The 17,441-nt window shown below is 31.2% G+C and overlaps 1 protein-coding gene and 1 pseudogene across 7 annotated transcripts; one reads left to right on the plus strand and one right to left on the minus strand.

Annotated features, from left to right (window-relative positions):
- Nucleotides 1-4,485: 4,485 nt before the first annotated feature.
- LOC118050253 (uncharacterized) lies at nt 4,486-8,282 on the plus strand (annotated as a pseudogene).
- Nucleotides 8,283-9,824: 1,542 nt separating this feature from the next.
- LOC118050252 (uncharacterized) lies at nt 9,825-16,237 on the minus strand. 7 transcript variants are annotated; one of them, XR_012170199.1, is made up of 15 exons: nt 16,070-16,235; nt 15,747-15,895; nt 14,812-14,909; nt 14,620-14,706; nt 14,363-14,531; nt 13,546-14,256; nt 12,984-13,126; nt 12,698-12,892; nt 12,499-12,589; nt 12,228-12,396; nt 11,631-11,738; nt 11,454-11,550; nt 10,435-10,756; nt 10,235-10,306; nt 9,825-10,142 (listed from the first exon to the last, which is right to left on the minus strand). XR_012170199.1 is itself a non-coding variant. In XM_073410120.1 (13 exons), exons 1-13 carry the CDS (start codon nt 16,218-16,220, stop codon nt 10,672-10,674), a joined length of 2,226 nt encoding a protein of 741 aa, XP_073266221.1. In that variant the 5' UTR covers nt 16,221-16,237; the 3' UTR covers nt 9,825-10,671. The 7 variants fall into 7 exon arrangements, 3 of the variants coding, with proteins under 3 accessions (XP_073266221.1, XP_073266220.1, XP_034916421.1); XR_012170200.1 differs by lacking the exon at nt 10,235-10,306 and having other exon boundaries at nt 10,613-10,756; XR_012170198.1 differs by having other exon boundaries at nt 9,825-10,306.
- Nucleotides 16,238-17,441: the final 1,204 nt, after the last annotated feature.

Raw genomic sequence — 17,441 nt, forward strand, 5'->3', positions numbered from 1 at the left:
CAACAATATAATTTCTAATCACATTTGTTAGAGATAAAATCTTATTCTATACGAGTATTCAGACATTTACATTATTATTATTATCACTAGTAGTATTATTATTTGAAGATAATAATTAAACCTCATCAATTTCAATTTCAATTTCAATTTATTATTGAAAAAAATTATTAAATTGAAGTGCTGATATAATATTTAATGATCTACAATCTGTAGTAGCAATGTAAATAAAATGCCATCAACTTAATCATGTCGTATCTCCCTCCATGAATAATATAAAGTCTAAAAAATGAAAGAGTTTGGATTGCAGGAAGTAGACCCGAAAGAAGGAGAGAATGATTTGAAGACAGTTTCAAAGTTGAAAGATGCCATAAACCCATTACTTATCCTAAAATAAATTAGAGAATTATAATAATTCTCTCTTATGTAATGGTGTTTTGTAAATTTATAGTGTAATAAATTGGATTTGTAATTTAGTAGTTTATGCTGAAAAGAGTGTAATTGAAAGGAGTCCAAACTGAAATACTTGTTGAAAGAAATAACTTGAACTAACATAGACTTGATTGAAAAGAATAAAAAATATTTATGGGCATATTTGAGGCAGCATGGGCCCCCAATTGCCAAACTTAATAGCTTAATGACACCCAACATGCATTTATTCCTAAGAAAACTTCTATATTGAGTAAAAATATAAAAGGCATGTGGTGTTTATCGTTTAGCACACTCATAAAATACTATGAATATACTGTGTGTTTTAATAATTTATTTTGGCCCTTAAATTTTATTCTATATGATTTAATCCTAATTAAAAGCTAATTACATATAAATTTGTAGTCAATGTTAAAAATAAAAGAAGAGAGACCAAAATAAATAAGACATCAAATATGGATGATGTGCCAAATACTTTTTGAAAATACACTTAGGTTCTTGATTTTTAAAAATAATGTAATATATACAATTTAAATCCCTTTAAATTTTAAAAATTAAATTTTGGTACACAAATTGGTTTGTGTTATTTTTCATTTTTTGGTTAGATAAAATAGAGAAAAAAAATTGTCAGATTTCAGCGGTGAAAAAAAAAAAGTTATTGTTTATTTCATGGTAGTTATTTAGAGCCTTGATATTACATAAAAAAATAAATATAAGTCAACGAACCAAAACTAAAAGCTTGAAAATGGTTTATTGTTTTATGGGTGTTGGTAATGTTTTTTTTAGGTTGAAAATTGAGATTTTTTTTTTTTTGCTAAAAGACTAGCTATTTAATTTTTTAGCCACCACTTTAATGACCAAAATCTAGCCTTGTAGATAACATATCATTTGCCACATCGCCCGCTTGTCTTTTTCAAAAAAAAAATAGGGACAAATGATTTATTATCAACCCCTTTAAAAAATTTAACAAAATAAAAATAAGTTTAGGCATGGAGACCTAGGCTTAAAGGCCTGTTAATGCTCATGAACTCTTCATTTTAGTGTCCCAAGTGTACTTGATCTTCATTTGTGATTTTTTTCTCATTTAACATTATTTTAATAGAGATTTTTTTTTTTGTAGTGTTTTGCGTATTTAACTTTTGAAAAATTATTATAATTTTTTATATATATTTTTTTAATTTCTTATATACAATAATTTTATTTTTTAAATAAAAAAATAAATTTAAATAATATTTCTAATATGTGCATCCTTGAATAATATTTTTTCACTTATTTTATTTAATAAATTTAATATGTACATCCATTTTTAATATTATTTGATTGAATAAAAAATTAATTTTAATAAAAAAAATCCAATAAATACAACCAAATAAATATTTTATATTACAAGATTAAATATCTTAATTTGTACCTATTTTTTTATTTTTAATTATCATTAATATTTTTTCCTATTTATTAACCCATATAATTCTTTATTTATTTGATTATACGTATGCATGAGATTTTTAATTTGTACTTAGATTTTTATATATATAAAAAAATAAATAAAAAAAGCCTATATGTAAAAAAAAATTTATATATATATATATATATTAAAGAACTCTAAAACGCGTGGGGAAATCACTGTAGCAGCTGTGATTTTTTTTTTTTTTACATTTTTTTTTCCTGTAGCAGTTTTTTAACTGTAGCTTTTTTTTTTTTGGTTACATGTTTTTTTTTCTTTTTTTCTTTACCCAAAATTGACTTCTTTGTCTTTGTTTTTTTATCTTTTTATTTTATTTTTTTTCAAAATTATCTTTATTATTTTTTTAAATATTAAGCTGGTTAAAAATTTAACTATATAGTTTTTTTCTTTAAAACATTGTGGATTGCTATAATATTCTCATACATTGGTTTTTTTTCTTTTTATGATTTATTTTTTCAACATGATCCTTGTAGATTTTTTTTTATATATTAAGTTGGTTGAGAATTTAGCTTTGTAGTTTTTTTTTTAAATAATATGGATTGCTACAGTGTTTCCCCTATATAGCTTTTGTTTTGCTGTAGTGTTTCCCTATATATTTTTTAAAACAATTATATTTATCGAATTTATTTTTTCAATATTGAGCTGAATGATAATCTAGTTTTATTTTTCCCCACATGTTTTTTTATTTGGTTTTTTTTTTTTTCAAATTGTCAATTTTTGCATTTTTTTTCAAAATGTTTTTTGTTGATTTTATTTTTTTACTATCGAATTGGTTGAAATTGTAGTTTTTTTGTTTATTTCTTTAAAACACTGTAGCTTTCCCAACGTGTTTTTTTTCCGTTTTTGTTTTCTTTTTTTTTACATGTTTTTTTTTTCCATTTATTTTACCCAAAATTGATTTAAAAAAAAATATATTCTTTGTCGTTTTTTTTATATTGATCTGGTTGAAAACTTAGCTTTGTAGCTTTTTTTTTTTTTTTAAAAAAAAAAAACACTATGGATTACTACAATATTAGCTTTGTTTTTTTCTTTTTAATTTTTTTTTATGAATTTTTTTTTATTTGGTTTGTTAATGTTAAATTTTTTTTATTTAGTTATCAGATTTTCATAATATGGATCTCAGGTTTAATGGGTTGACTTGATTTGACGAGTTATTTTTTTCATTTTGTTTAGTTTGTTAAAGTTAATTTTCTTTCTATTTAATTATCAGACTTTTATACTTTCATGATACATATCCTGGGCTTGACAATCCAAGGTTTTACGGCATAACCTGGTTTAAAGGGTTAACCCAATTAATTCATTTTTTTTTCTTCATTAGTTTTTTCCTTCCTGTTAATTTTTTTTCTTTGTTTTTTTTTAATTAGTCTATTTAATTATCTCACTTTTATGACACGACCTTATTCCAATATTCTTGAGTCCAGTGTTGCAATTAGGCTCACTTAAACTTGGGTCATGCAAGTTTAATTTTATTATTAATATTATAAATATTACTTCTAAGTCAGACGTTGCAGCCAAACACAAAATTCTTTGTGTATGCCTAGCAAAAAAATTTAAGATTTTTAAATTTTTTTTTTAATATTTTTATATAAAAAAATGATATCGCCCGGTACGAAGGCTAGTATATATATAAAACATGTAGCCTGGTAGAGCGCGGTCAAATGACTATTTTATTATAAACTAGAATATGATTCAAATTTGAAAATGGGTGCAATTTAAAATTCAAAAGCAAATCTGGACTGGAATGTATTAACTGCAATTTGCTGTTTCTTCTTCTTCAAAACGCCAGCGTATTAGACATGATATACACGTCAACGTATCCTTTTCTATGGAAATCCAGCCGTCTACGTCACCCAAGCATGATCTTAACCGTTCATTCCCACAATCCCACAATTTTCTTCTGCACTCCTTGAGAGAGAGAGAGAGAGAGAGATGCTCCTGCTTCCCCAAATCCCTTTCTTCAATCTTCCAGAGTTGTTACAGAGTGTCTCTGTCGTTTTGTTCAATTTTTCTCCAAAGAAAAACCAGACCACAAGGAGAAGGAAAAACACAGAGGAAGCTCGATGATTATGGCGGCGGCGGCTGTGAGACGAGGAGGTTCAGAAGCCTTTTTTGTCGGATCCCAAATTCAGCGACGCCAAATGAAAATAATGGGTATGACTCTTCTTTCTCCAACCACTTCATCACCGTTGTCTAGCAACCACTCCAACTTCATTTCTTCTTCTAGCAGTAGCAGTAACAGTAACAGTAACAGTAGAGATAAACACAAAAATGATGCTTCTTCTTCTTCTTTTAGATACATTAACGATGCCCTTGCTTTTTTTAGCAGTAGCAGTAGCAGTAGCATTAGCTGTAGAGATAAACACAAAAATGATGCTTCTTCTTTTAGAAATATTGATGATGCCCTTGCTTATTTCAATCACATGCTTCATAGGAAACCCCGGCCTTGTATTATACAATTCAATAAATTATTGTCTACAATTGTCAAAATGAGACACTATCACGATGCTGTGATTTCTCTTTCCAAACAAATGGAATTAGCTGGGCTCTCTCCTGATACTTATACCCTTCATATGTTGATTAATTGCTTCTTCCAGTTGCAACGTGTTGATCTTGGGTTCTCTGTCTTGGCCAAAATTATTAAACTTGGTCTTCAACTCACTATTGTCACATTTAACACCTTAATCAATGGGCTCTGTAAAGTGGGTAAATTTGGCCAAGCCGTGGAATTATTTGACGACATGGTGGCAAGAGGGTGTCAACCTGATGTCCACACATATACTACAATTATCAATGGTCTATGTAAGATTGGGGAAACTGCTGCGGCTGCTGGATTGTTTAAGAAAATGGGAGAGGCAGGCTGCCAGCCTGATGTGGTGACTTACTCTACGATCATCGACAGTCTTTGCAAAGATAGGCGGGTGAATGAGGCTTTGGATATCTTCTCTTATATGAAGGCTAAAGGCATTTCCCCTAATATTTTCACTTACAACTCTTTGATCCAGGGCTTATGCAATTTCAGCCAATGGAGGGAGGCTTCAGCAATGCTAAATGAAATGATGAGTTTGAATATCATGCCAAATGTTGTCACCTTCAGCCTGTTGATTAATATATTTTGTAAAGAAGGCAATGTTTTTGAGGCTCAAGGTGTGCTAAAAACAATGACTGAAATGGGCGTGGAGCCTAACGTTGTTACTTACAGTTCGTTGATGAATGGATATTCCTTGCAGGCGGAAGTTGTTGAAGCTAGAAAGCTTTTTGATGTCATGATAACCAAGGGTTGTAAACCTGATGTTTTTAGTTATAACATCTTAATTAACGGATATTGTAAGGCCAAAAGGATAGGTGAAGCCAAGCAGCTTTTTAATGAAATGATTCATCAAGGCTTAACTCCAGACATTGTTAGTTACAACACTCTTATTGATGGCTTATGCCAATTAGGCAGACTTAGGGAAGCACACGATCTGTTCAAGAATATGCTTGCTAACGGCAACCTCCCAGATTTATGTACTTACTCAATATTGCTTGATGGCTTTTGCAAACAAGGGTACCTTGCTAATGCATTTAGACTATTTCGAGCAATGCAAAGTACGTACTTGAAGCCTAATATGGTGATGTATAACATCCTGATTGATGCCACGTGCAAATCTGGGAATCTTAAAGAAGCAAGGAAACTATTTTCAGAACTCTTTGTCCAAGGGTTGCAGCCTAATGTTCAGATATACACTACAATAATAAATGGACTTTGTAAAGAAGGATTGTTAGATGAAGCATTGGAAGCTTTTCGAAATATGGAAGAGGATGGCTGCCCTCCAAATGAATTTTCTTATAATGTTATCATCCGGGGATTTCTCCAGCACAAGGATGAATCAAGGGCAGTGCAGCTTATTGGTGAAATGAGAGAGAAAGGTTTCGTTGCAGATGCAGGAACCACAGCTTGATATTAGATAACAGTCTTGTTCTGAAGAAGTATCTAGGCTTACGTGAAGTTTGTCAAGGTGAAAAGGTGATGTAAATTTTTTTCTCTCCATGCTGCAAATTCATGTGGCAAATATTAAGTAGTTTTTGCATAACGTGGAAGTTATTTTTAGTTCAATCTTGCCAACATCTGAACAATGACACCTGTTACTTGCCACCAAATCATTGGAATTGCTAAACTAATAGTTCATCGTGATGAATGGTTCTTGCCTTACATTGAATCAGATTTCTATATTATGTTTTCATTAGCCAGCAAAATGCACCTACCAGATGTTTCCTAAAAAGATCATTTCCTCTCAATCTTGTGTTGTTGAGCTTCATTGATCTTTTGAGTATGTGAAGATCTATAATGTCCTCTTGGGCATTTATTTTCATGAGTCTCTGTACATGTTTGTGTATGTGTGAATTATCAATTATGGGGATTTTCAGATACTTAGGAAAGGAAATTCCAGTAGCTGAGTTTTTTTTTTAAAGAGGAAATATTAATGAATTAATTATAGAGTTGGATGTACAAACTTCTGTGGACAGTACTTGAGGATAGCATGGAATTCAGAAACTGGTATGCTGATATCTACTTTACAAGAACGCTTTTGAGCTAGGATAAGAGAGGTCTATGCTGTTATGCTGTAGTTTTTAAGAAAAGTCTGAAAAAAATGTAATGCATATTTCATATGCTTTTATGCTGATTTATAGAGCAAGGTTTGCTAGAATTTATCATAAATCCTTGACATATTTGAATTTGAATATTAAAGCATGGTCATCCTTTCATGTCAATTATTGGTGCTTTTGGAGGTTCTTTTAAGTAGCGTTTGGTTACTCTCAAGATAAAAGAAACGGAGATAGTGGAGATAGAGGGGACACTCTTGATTTGAAAGGCAGAAAACTCACCCCGAAACTGTCCCATATACGAATTTATTTTATGTCTCCATCTCCGCCCCTTTAACCAAACACTTTCTTGTCCCTTCTGCAAATGTCCCTTCTGTCTGGTTGTCTTGGGACACTAAATGGTTTGGTTGATGTATTTGTTGCTGTTATATTGTCATGTTTCCTAAAATTCAAAGCGGGTTTCAACGGAAATCCTAGTTATCGAATTTGGAAGTGAACAGCCCAACTTATGAAACAAGAGTGACCTCATAGTTAGTGAAAAGAACCATGCTGTAATAGGAAAAGTTTAAGTGTGAATTCATCTTTTAATTTTTGATGTGAGGATAAGTTTGGGTTAGTTTGGAAGTTGTGACTCAATATAGTTTGGTTGATGATAAGAACTCTGGGTCAATATTAGATTAAATACTTTGACTACATTAGCAGATATATGTGCAAAGCTGAGGAATTGGAAACCCTCTATCTCATCATTGTACCATGGTCTTTGAGCTTTATGTGAATTGGATGAAGTTACCCAGCATGCTTTTCTGAAGTTGATGAGGAATATGTTTGCATAGTAGTGATACATAAGAACCAGATTTCAGATAGGCTTAATGGAAAGTAAGCTGCTCAGTTCTTATTACAAGTTTCTGTTTGTTGAGAAGTTCATCGTTGTGTTAGTCGCCTGTGCAGAATTTTACTCAAGTTAATGCAGATTCCATCACCCTTTGCATGAGTTGCAGACTAATTCTGGGTCCTTATTATATGCAGTGCATCTCTAAAGAGTTACGCCCATGATGATTCATCAGTGGGATCTTGGATGATGGGTGTCCAAGCAACCTATATAGACGACAGCTGTCTTTGCTGCAGTAGCATTAAACAAGGTAAGCTTTTTCTACCATGTCTTTTGATAGAAGTGCACTTATTTTTCTCAAGCTTTTTTCCTTTTTCTCTTTTTAGAGCTCATGTTTCCTTTTGTGTTGAACTGTAGTCTCTAGACTTGATGGTAGAAAAGCATGTATAGAAAAGAGAGAGAGGAAAAAAAAAACACTTGTAATTATCAAGTGATACTTCTTTTCTACCACACATGATAGATTCTTTAAAGTGCTGGGCTCTTTTTAAGTTCACTCTTCCTCACCCCTCCTCCGATGAGTGAATTTCAATTGAACTGTTCTATAATCCTTACAAGCTACCTTTCATCTACTAGTTTACTGATTGTCTTTCAACTTGCACTAACCGCTAACATCTCGCCGTTCATTTGCAGACAAGGTTTGTTCCCTGGCTTGATCAGAGAGATAGGCTTCCATTTCATATATACAGATCAAACTTGCTTTTTAAGGTTTGTTTAATGGCACATTGAGTGAGATATGACACCGTATCTCACATGCATGTCATACCCGTATTCATCAAGACCCGTGGAGGGTAACTCTTTTTAGGTGCCGAAATTAGCCACATTCTTTTAGGATTAGCACAGGCAAAGTGCATATTTCAATATTGGCTTTGCAGTTTGTGAACTCATCATTTATTTCCTCTTATAGATGATTATGCTGTATCATTCTAGTTTCCCATCACTTCTACGAGCAAATGGAGGAGGTAAACATCCTTTATTCAATAAAAATTAATTTGGTTGTCTCGGTCCTCTTATGTTTTCTTAGAGATAAAAAAAATTGCTAAGCGGGTGGCTTGTCATGGATATTAAAAATAATTTTTAAAAAATAAAAAATATTATTTTAATGTTTTTCTTAAAAAAAAAAATACTTTGAAAATCAATTATTATTATATTCTCAAAACACCTCCAAAACCTAATAAGTGTCAAGGTGTCCAAGTTATTCAATCAAGTATATTTTACTTCTTGAGCATAAGAACATTAGAAAAATTTTAATAATGAAATTGATGAAGCCTTTCATCTCACATCCTAAATTTATCAATAAATAAATTATGGCTTGGCATTTTCATTATGCAAATTGTAACCCTTTTATTTATAGTTGATATATTTTTCAGCTATTTTTATATATATTTTTTAAAAAAATTTCAAAGCATACGGTGATGAAATGGCATATTTTGATGATTGTTTTTTCTTTCAGGGGAGTCTTAAAAATCACAGTTATAAAATTGAAGTTATGGTATACTTATTTCTGATTTTAATATTTTATTAATGTAAAATGAATTTCATCAATATAATAATACTTTACAAAATTTGCTTGAAAATGAAGAGAATTAGTATATACGGAGATTTTTGGAGATTTAAAGATTGATGCATGATTTCAAAAAATATAATTTCTAATTAGATTTGTAAGAGAGAAAATTTTAATTCATGCAAGTGTTCAAACTTTTACTTTTTTTTTTTTTTTGATGATATCTCCTATATCTTGGTTTTAATTCATACAAGTGTCAATTTATTTATTGTTGAAAGAAATTATCGAAATTTAATAAGAGTATTTAAGATAAGAGAAAGAGATAGATTTAATTAATTATTTTAGTTCCCTCCAATAGTTTATAAGACAAACTTTAATGAGATTGAAATTGCTTAAATGAAGACAATAAAGGTGGATCCCGTGATATCTAAATGCTATAAAATTATTCATCTTGTCTATTGAATGAAGACAATAAAATTCATGTTATACTTTTTTTTTTTTTTTTTACATAGAAAATTCATGCTCTGCTTATGATTTTATTCGTGTGACGAACTTACTACGTGCCATTGTCAAGCATAATAATACTTAATTATGATTTAGGTGATTATTAATTCATCTTACTTTGATTACTTGCTGAAATATATTTTTTTAATTAAAAGTTTTCACATGAACTTAAAGAGGAAAAAAAAATGGCAATCAATATAAATTTTGTCAGCTTAATAATTTATGTAGCTTTTGAAAATAACATCCATTTTCATTTTAGCATATGATGACTTATATTTCTAAAGACAACAATCTCTAAAACCTTGAGGTTTTCTCATCTATATCATCAGAAACTGAATGAAAATTAAAATTAAAATCTTTATTTATTTTGTTAAAAATTAATATTTTTTTATGTTTTGAATCATTTTAATATAAAAAATACTTTGAAGTACTAATATGATATTTAATGATTTAAAATCTGTACCAAGAAAGCAAATCAAATAAATATATTTGAGGAATTCCTTTTTATTACAATGTATCCATCTACAACAATTGCAGTTCCCAAGAAAGAAATCAAGGAAGCAGCAAGACTAGTATTTGTAAAGCTTGCCCCTAGCAATGGTGTACAGAAGGAAATAACCTTTACAAGGAGGATCACATACAACAGCAGTTTTTCCTCTAAAAGAATGATCTTTCATCGTTATCTCGAGCATGGAACAAATGTAAAAAAGAAGTTGTCAATAACTTCAGATGCCATTGACCATGGAGCAACCGAACCACTGTATTTTCCACTTGATCTGTTTCCAAAAATTCAGAAGACAAAATATAGTAATTGGCCGTCACAAACAAGTTTTCTCAAAACGAGTTTAAACTAAGAGCAAGCATTTACCATGCAGGCTGCTCCGACCAGCGGAAGCCATTGGTGCAATCATGGGAGCACTTGGATATGCAATTTTCATAGCTTAAAACAACATAAACATATGCACATCATGAAGCCACTACATTTATTTAATAGCGGTAGTGATCTATACTTGGACAAAATTACTTGATTTCATACCAAAAACCCTGAGATCCAATCAAAACTCATACCTAAAGATGCAATGCAGAAGGAGAGCTGGAGGGGACAGGTTGCCTTGGCTTTGCATATCATTGCATGCAAGTAAACAAGGGTAAAAAAAAAAAAAAACAATAATCTAATCCAATACGTGGTAAACGATTGAGTAACTCAATGCAAAACTATAACTTCTGTAGTTGACTCTCTTCTTACCTCAATTTTTTTTTTTTGTCAAACGATGGACATCAGAAAATCATTCCGACTTTGTTTCATCAAATATCAATTGAAGAGGTTTCAGTATCAATTTCAATTGAAGGGGTTTCAATAGCTTTTTGTTGAACCCTACGCAATTTTGTCCTGAAAACAAAAGAGCTTAACATGGTTAAGCATGCCAGCCAAAAAGGAAAGAAAAGAAAATATGTGATAAAGATAACGAGTATATCAGTTATATGCTATAGCATTGCCCTTCAAGAACATAGTTGACTTTTTTCGGCACAGAATACCTGTAAGAAATACTAATGTATAAACCCATATATACAATAGCATCAGATCCCTAAAGAAAAACGCAAATGAGAAGGCACTATTGTGCCAATAGCTCAAACATGCATCCCAACAAGAAGTTATTGCGCATTTCAATTCTGTCATATGAACAGAACCAAATGGAATCTTGTTTAGTTGGCCAGCATCATTTTATTTTTTCTTATTCCAACATCATAAATAAAGTCCTTACAATAATGTTAGGGGTGAAAATTCATACAGCATTAGCACGTCTCCCCCTTCATAAATTGCCTTTTTTTCAAGTAATTTTAATATCAATCATCCCAGAATGCTTAAGTGATTTAAGTTACATGCTTGGGAGCATAATATACCCGCCTTAAACCAAAATCAAATTTGCAAAGGTAAATGATTAGCAACTTTCCCACTGGTTATAAGTTTTCCCATCCTTGACAAGTTCTCCTTCTATAATGGAAAAACATGAGGACTAAGAAGGTAAAAAAAAAAAAATGTACAGAAAACTTCATGGTGCAAAATATATATTAATCAATGTAATTACCTCGAGAAAGAGATGTATTTCTCAATGTCCATTTTCTGTTCATCAGCATATGCTAACCATTTTTCACTGGGTGCAACAGAATTCCATGCACCCATATCTGTACAAGAAAAATAAATAGTGATATGCAACATGTTTATTTCATAGTCTACTGAAATGAAAACAAACTTGCATCCTAACCTTGAAGCAAAATAGCTGATTGACCATCATGACCATTTAGTTTCCAGAAAGCACGGCCATCAACATCCAGAAGGACAGGGTCTGTTCTGACAGCATTGGATAGTCTCTCTGATCATTGCAGGTAAAGTTTAAATATGTATGTTTACAGATTATACATTAACATGCATGTACTATCAAAACAGAACACCATATTTCTACACAAGACAAGCATAACCAATCCTTGCAGCAAGCATATAACATAAGTTTCAAATAAAATAAAAATTGATCACGGATTCTTCAGTTTCCTGTTGATGTTTTTCTTCTCAAAATTTAAAGGCATTCTCTTTGACTAGTCATGTCATATAGTTCTTATCTAATAGTAATAGTCTTTGACAAAAAATAGCTAAGCGAATAAATGGAAAGCAACACCAAGAATCATCCCTTGTCCGAACTTGATTCTGGCACCGAATCTCCATGGCCAAAGTAACAACAATTTAGTATAGTGAAACCAAAGAATACAAAATCATTTAAGCCCACAATATCTAACATTATCTATAAAAAAACAAAGCAAACTTTTTTATGTAATTACATTAACTTCAAAGGTAAAGATGTACTTACTCTTTTGTGCCATGCCCATGGCCTCAAGCATTTCTGCATGAGCTTGTGCGGCTTCACTTTTTATTTGTGAGACTAGTTCTTTATGATTAGAAACAGAATTGGGAGCACCGTTTTTCTCAATAATAGCTTTGGCCACCTCATCTTGCATCTTCTTTTTCAAGTTTTTTTCCTGTACCAAACAAATATGGGAAAATAATTAATTTGCAAATAAATCTTGGATTCATCAACAGCACTGAAAAGCCCAACGTCACCATTTACAATGAGTATATACCTTTTCCTTTGCTGCATAAACTTTTTCTTTGGCTCCCTTCTTTCTTTCAAGAAATTTGGAGTTTTCATCATCAATCCAACTCCTCAACTCTCTAGAAAATATATTTATAAACAATCAAAATAAAATATTAAGAAGTTTTCTCAACACAGATCGATAATTGTAAGAACCAAACCATTTCCACATTCTGTTTGTCACTTACTTGGTATTAAGAGCTTCATCACATAGAAAATTCAAGAGTTTAAGCTTTTCAGAGCTCTTTAAGTTATCATATCCTTCATTGTCCAGGTCAAAACTGCCAGAGAGAATTTCTTTCGATATGAAAAGGCATTTTGAGACACATTTCCCGAGAGCTTTGAACCATGAGTTGTCATTTGTTGCAGTTAGGGTGGGAGATCTGAACAAAAAATCACAAAATTATCATTATTCTGTCCCTACATAAAGCTAAAGTGGTTAAGAAGAATTTGACAAAGTATGAGATTACATACTCTTCTCCTATATCCTTTTGTATCACTGATAGTAACTGAACATGAATCTGGGCTAGGTGATAGGATTGTGACCGACGCCCTCTATGACCATTTACAATTTCTCCAAGTATAGTATCAGCTTGCCCTTTCTTCAGACCAAGAACCTAATTAAGCGGGAAATAAAAAAGGATAGTCAAAGGAGTCCTGAATAATTGAGCAGGGAAAATGGAAACACAATACAGAAACACCAGCCCTTTATGTAATTAAACTTTATAAAATTTGTCAATGATACTAAAACAAAACTAAGAAATAATAGTTTGACAATAAATGAAAGGTATATGGAATTTTATGGTTTCTAACTCTACAAGACAAGAATTCACCTCAAGCTATATCACTTTATAGAAGTTCACTAAGACCATACTCAAAAGGAAGTTACACTATAAGCCATACTTAAATAGAAGTTCACTGTCAAACCATGCTTAAATATAAGTCCAACCACCTTTAAAGTACCATTTGCAATCATAAGCAAGTAAATTCACGATGCTTCATTTGGTTAAATAGTAATATACCCATTTATTCATACCTTACCAAAACTAGCACAAAACTCCAAGAATTGCAATGCATTACCGACATCTTCAGGAGGCAACTCAAAGCCTGCTACAGCCATTAAGTAGGTTCCCTGAGGTAACTTAATGTCCATGTCAGTTTCTTTGTTCTGAATTTCTGTGGTAAGCCGCCTCTCTTTGGCTGTCTTTGATTTTGTTTGAAATTCTGAAGGAAACTTGTTAACTTTGCATGAGTCTCCATCCTTCTTGGTCTCAGTTCGAATTTTATCATTTCTAACACCACAAACTATACCACCATAATAATTTGTACCGAGTAAAACTTCATTCTTGGAAAACTCTTGAGGCTGTGTCTTAGACCTCTTTTTCTCCACAAAAGCATCTTCATTCTTGTCCTTGACAACATCACATTTATCCTTTTCATTGATCTTCGCTTTGTTTTCAGAAACCTCTGCAGTAATTCTAGCCTTTGAACTAGCTTCACCATTCCTACCGCCATTACTAACTTCCTTAGTCCCTTCCTTTTTCGATTTATTCTGACCACTCTCCTTTAACCTAGTTTCAGCATCCATGTTGCCATCACTGACTTCCTCTGGTTCTTTCCTTTTTGTTTTCTTAGATTTCTTCCCAAAAGAGATGGGTGTTAAATTCTGAGCATGCAAATTCATATCAATGTTTTCTTCAAAAGAATCTTCATTCCCTGATTTCCGTGGCGAAGCAACTGTAGACTCCTGTCAAAGCATCAATTGATGTATACACATGGCAAGTCAAAAATCCCATGAATGAAACAGCCTAACAATCATAATGAAAGAACATTATAACTAAACACTTCCAAACCTCCTCTGACAATGCACTCTTCTTCGGTGAAACATTGTTGTCATTTACATCCTTGTAGTGGCTCAAATTTTCAGGACCTTTAACCTGCAGCAGTTCTGAGACAGAGGAGAACCCATTTTCCTTGGCTGTGCGAACAAGTATGCCAGTGGGCTTGTGACCTCGTCTCTTCCTGGAAACACATTATTCTATTAGATTCACCAAGAAGACAGGTCATATTCAATAATATCATCACTAAACTTCAAACATAATGTACTCACATGCAGAGGCTACAGTTGCAAATGCCCCTACACTTGGGACACTGCCAGTCATCCAACATAGCTACCTCTTCTGCTTTCTCTCCGTATCTAAAACATCACAAAGCAACATGTATTGAGCAAAAACACACATGCAAAAACCTCCTTGAATTGTTTGATAAAGTTTGTTATTCGAGACTTGCATCACAAACTAACCTGTTCAATAGGCATTTGTGGCAGAACTTGAGAGTACATAGTTTATTTCCTTTCTGAATGGTACATGCGGCAATGAAATCCATTGTTTTTTGTCGGCACTTTGAAGATTACAAACAAACAACAACCGAAAGAAGAACAATATCAATTAAAAAGAGAACAAATATAGAAAAAAGATCACTGAGCACATCAATTCTACTACCACAAACAATTTAAAAATAATTACAATACTGAATCAAATTCTTGATTCACTTTCATATGGAAAAACAAAATTAATGCTACTAGACAGAACAAATGCTCTTAACATCATAAAACAAAGATCCCAGATTCCACTTTCCTTTTTTACTTATCATCAACCAACATAATCACAAGTACAAATAGAGCAAAAGGGAGCATAACTTTGCATGTGTACTACTAAGAGATAAATAGATCACAAGAGTAGTGATAGGACATTGTTAAATCAGACAAAAACTAAAAAATGAGACTAGAAGTTTAGGTTTTCCTTCGTTTTCCTGCACGTTCTCATCAACCAAACAGAAAAACACAAATAGGGTTTACTTGTCATCTAAAATTGAATCAACAAAAAAATCATACTAAGTAAACTCACGGTTCTCTTCAAATCAACCAAAAAAAAGTTAATCGCTAAAACTTGAAACTTAGGTTTCTTTCATTTTCATGCATCTTCTCATCAAAAGAGAACCCCACGAAACGGGTTTACTTATTACCTAAAGTTCTATCAACAAAGAGATCATGAAGAGTAAATTCATGGGTTCTCTTTCAATCAACCCAAGGATAAAAAAAGAACTGAAACTTGAAATTTAGGTTTCTTTCATTTTCTTGCATGTTCTCATCAACCAAACTGGAAGGAGATAAAAAAAAAAACAAAAAAAAAGGGTCCACTTATCATCTAAAATTCTATCAAAAGAATCACTAATTACTTGATGGCAGGTCTTCCCGTTTTGAGAATCATAGATCCTCCCTCCAACAACACGAACTCCAGGACACTCTGCCCGACTCTTCTCTGCAACTTCTTTTCCATTCGAACCAGCAGGACTTGAAGTGACTGCCATAGCAGCAAAACTATTCTCTGTAAGACAAAAAAAAAAAGAGCTTCTTAGCATTATAGACCTCTACAAAAGAATTGTCGTTTCTTGCTATGATATGTGATTTGATTATCTCTCTCTGGATGGTGCGGGAGAGAGATTTGGTTGTGTGTTTTGGATTTGGATTTTGGAGGGACAAAGGAGCGCCAAGTTGAAACCTTTTTGAGGGGTTCTTCGTCTTTCTTCTGTTTCTTTGTCAGTTTGATGACTTTTCATCTCATTTCTTAATGCAGGCCATGGCCGAAAAATGTTTCGAGTGTTTGGTGATGACACAACCTCCTCCCGAGTGTTTTTATACTTGGAAATCATTACGGTGACAACGGTATCAAAGGGTAGGTTTCTCTGTATTCGATTTTTTCGGGTTTTGACTATCTAAACATATATTTATTATCTTATTAATATTTATTATGCAACAAATAATATATAAAGAGAGTAAAAATATATATTAAGAGATAAATTTTAAAATATAATAAATATATATTATATCGATATTAATATATATATAATATTATACACATATTTTTATATAATAAAAATATATATCTCGATTTAGATTTGAATAAAATTTTAAATCAAGTATAATAATATTACTTTATTTATAGGTAAATTTTCAAAAATAAATTACTCTATTTAGTTTCAATTTATATTTATATTCATCATGTTCGAATTAGATTATCAATTTTAAAAATCATTTATCTATATAATATTTTTGGTTTTCAGCGTGTTTGAAATTATTATGAGATTATTTTTAAATGTATTAGTTTTAGAAATATATAAAAATATATTTTTAAATTATTTTTAAAAAAATTACTTTTGATATCAATACATAATAACAATTAAAAAATATAAAAAAAAATTAAAATTTTTAAAAACATGATTAAACTATAAAAACAAGCAATCCCTTCAAAACAATCTCTAAGTTTTGGAATATTATTTATGTTTGGTATGGCATCTTGGGAAGGTGATCTTAAATGGGTCGAACGCATGTTTCGAAAATCTTGCCGATAGACACAAGAAGAGAATGCTACTCGATTTATGATTATTGGAAGAACTTGCTCGGAGGATAATAGGTTTAAAAATTACCTAAGACCAATTGTTTTATTTTCGAGATAGATGTCAATAGGGTAATTATAAACTCTTGGTGCTTCTTGAATTTTAAGAAAGTGACTTATAGATAAATTTTCAGTACTACTTTTTTATACGAGATGATGTTTCAATTAGCAAGTGTAAAATGTGAATAATGTGATTTTAAATGATTAGTCTCTTGTAAAAAAATATTACATCTATCTTGTTTGAATGTAACTAGTAACTCATTTGAATTAATTTGAGTAAATATTTATCTGATTTAAGTAAAATTACTATTATTTTAGTGTATTTAAGAGTATGATTACGGTTTTTTTTTCAAAATATTTTTTACTAGTATTAAAATAATTTTTTTTAAAATTAGTTTTAACATCAGCGCATCAAAATAATTTAAAAACACAAAAAAATATTAATTTAAAATAAAAAAATAAAATAAAAATAAAATAA

Source organism: Populus alba, chromosome 6, assembly GCF_005239225.2.
Source record: "Populus alba chromosome 6, ASM523922v2, whole genome shotgun sequence".
Lineage (NCBI taxonomy): Eukaryota > Viridiplantae > Streptophyta > Magnoliopsida > Malpighiales > Salicaceae > Populus > Populus alba.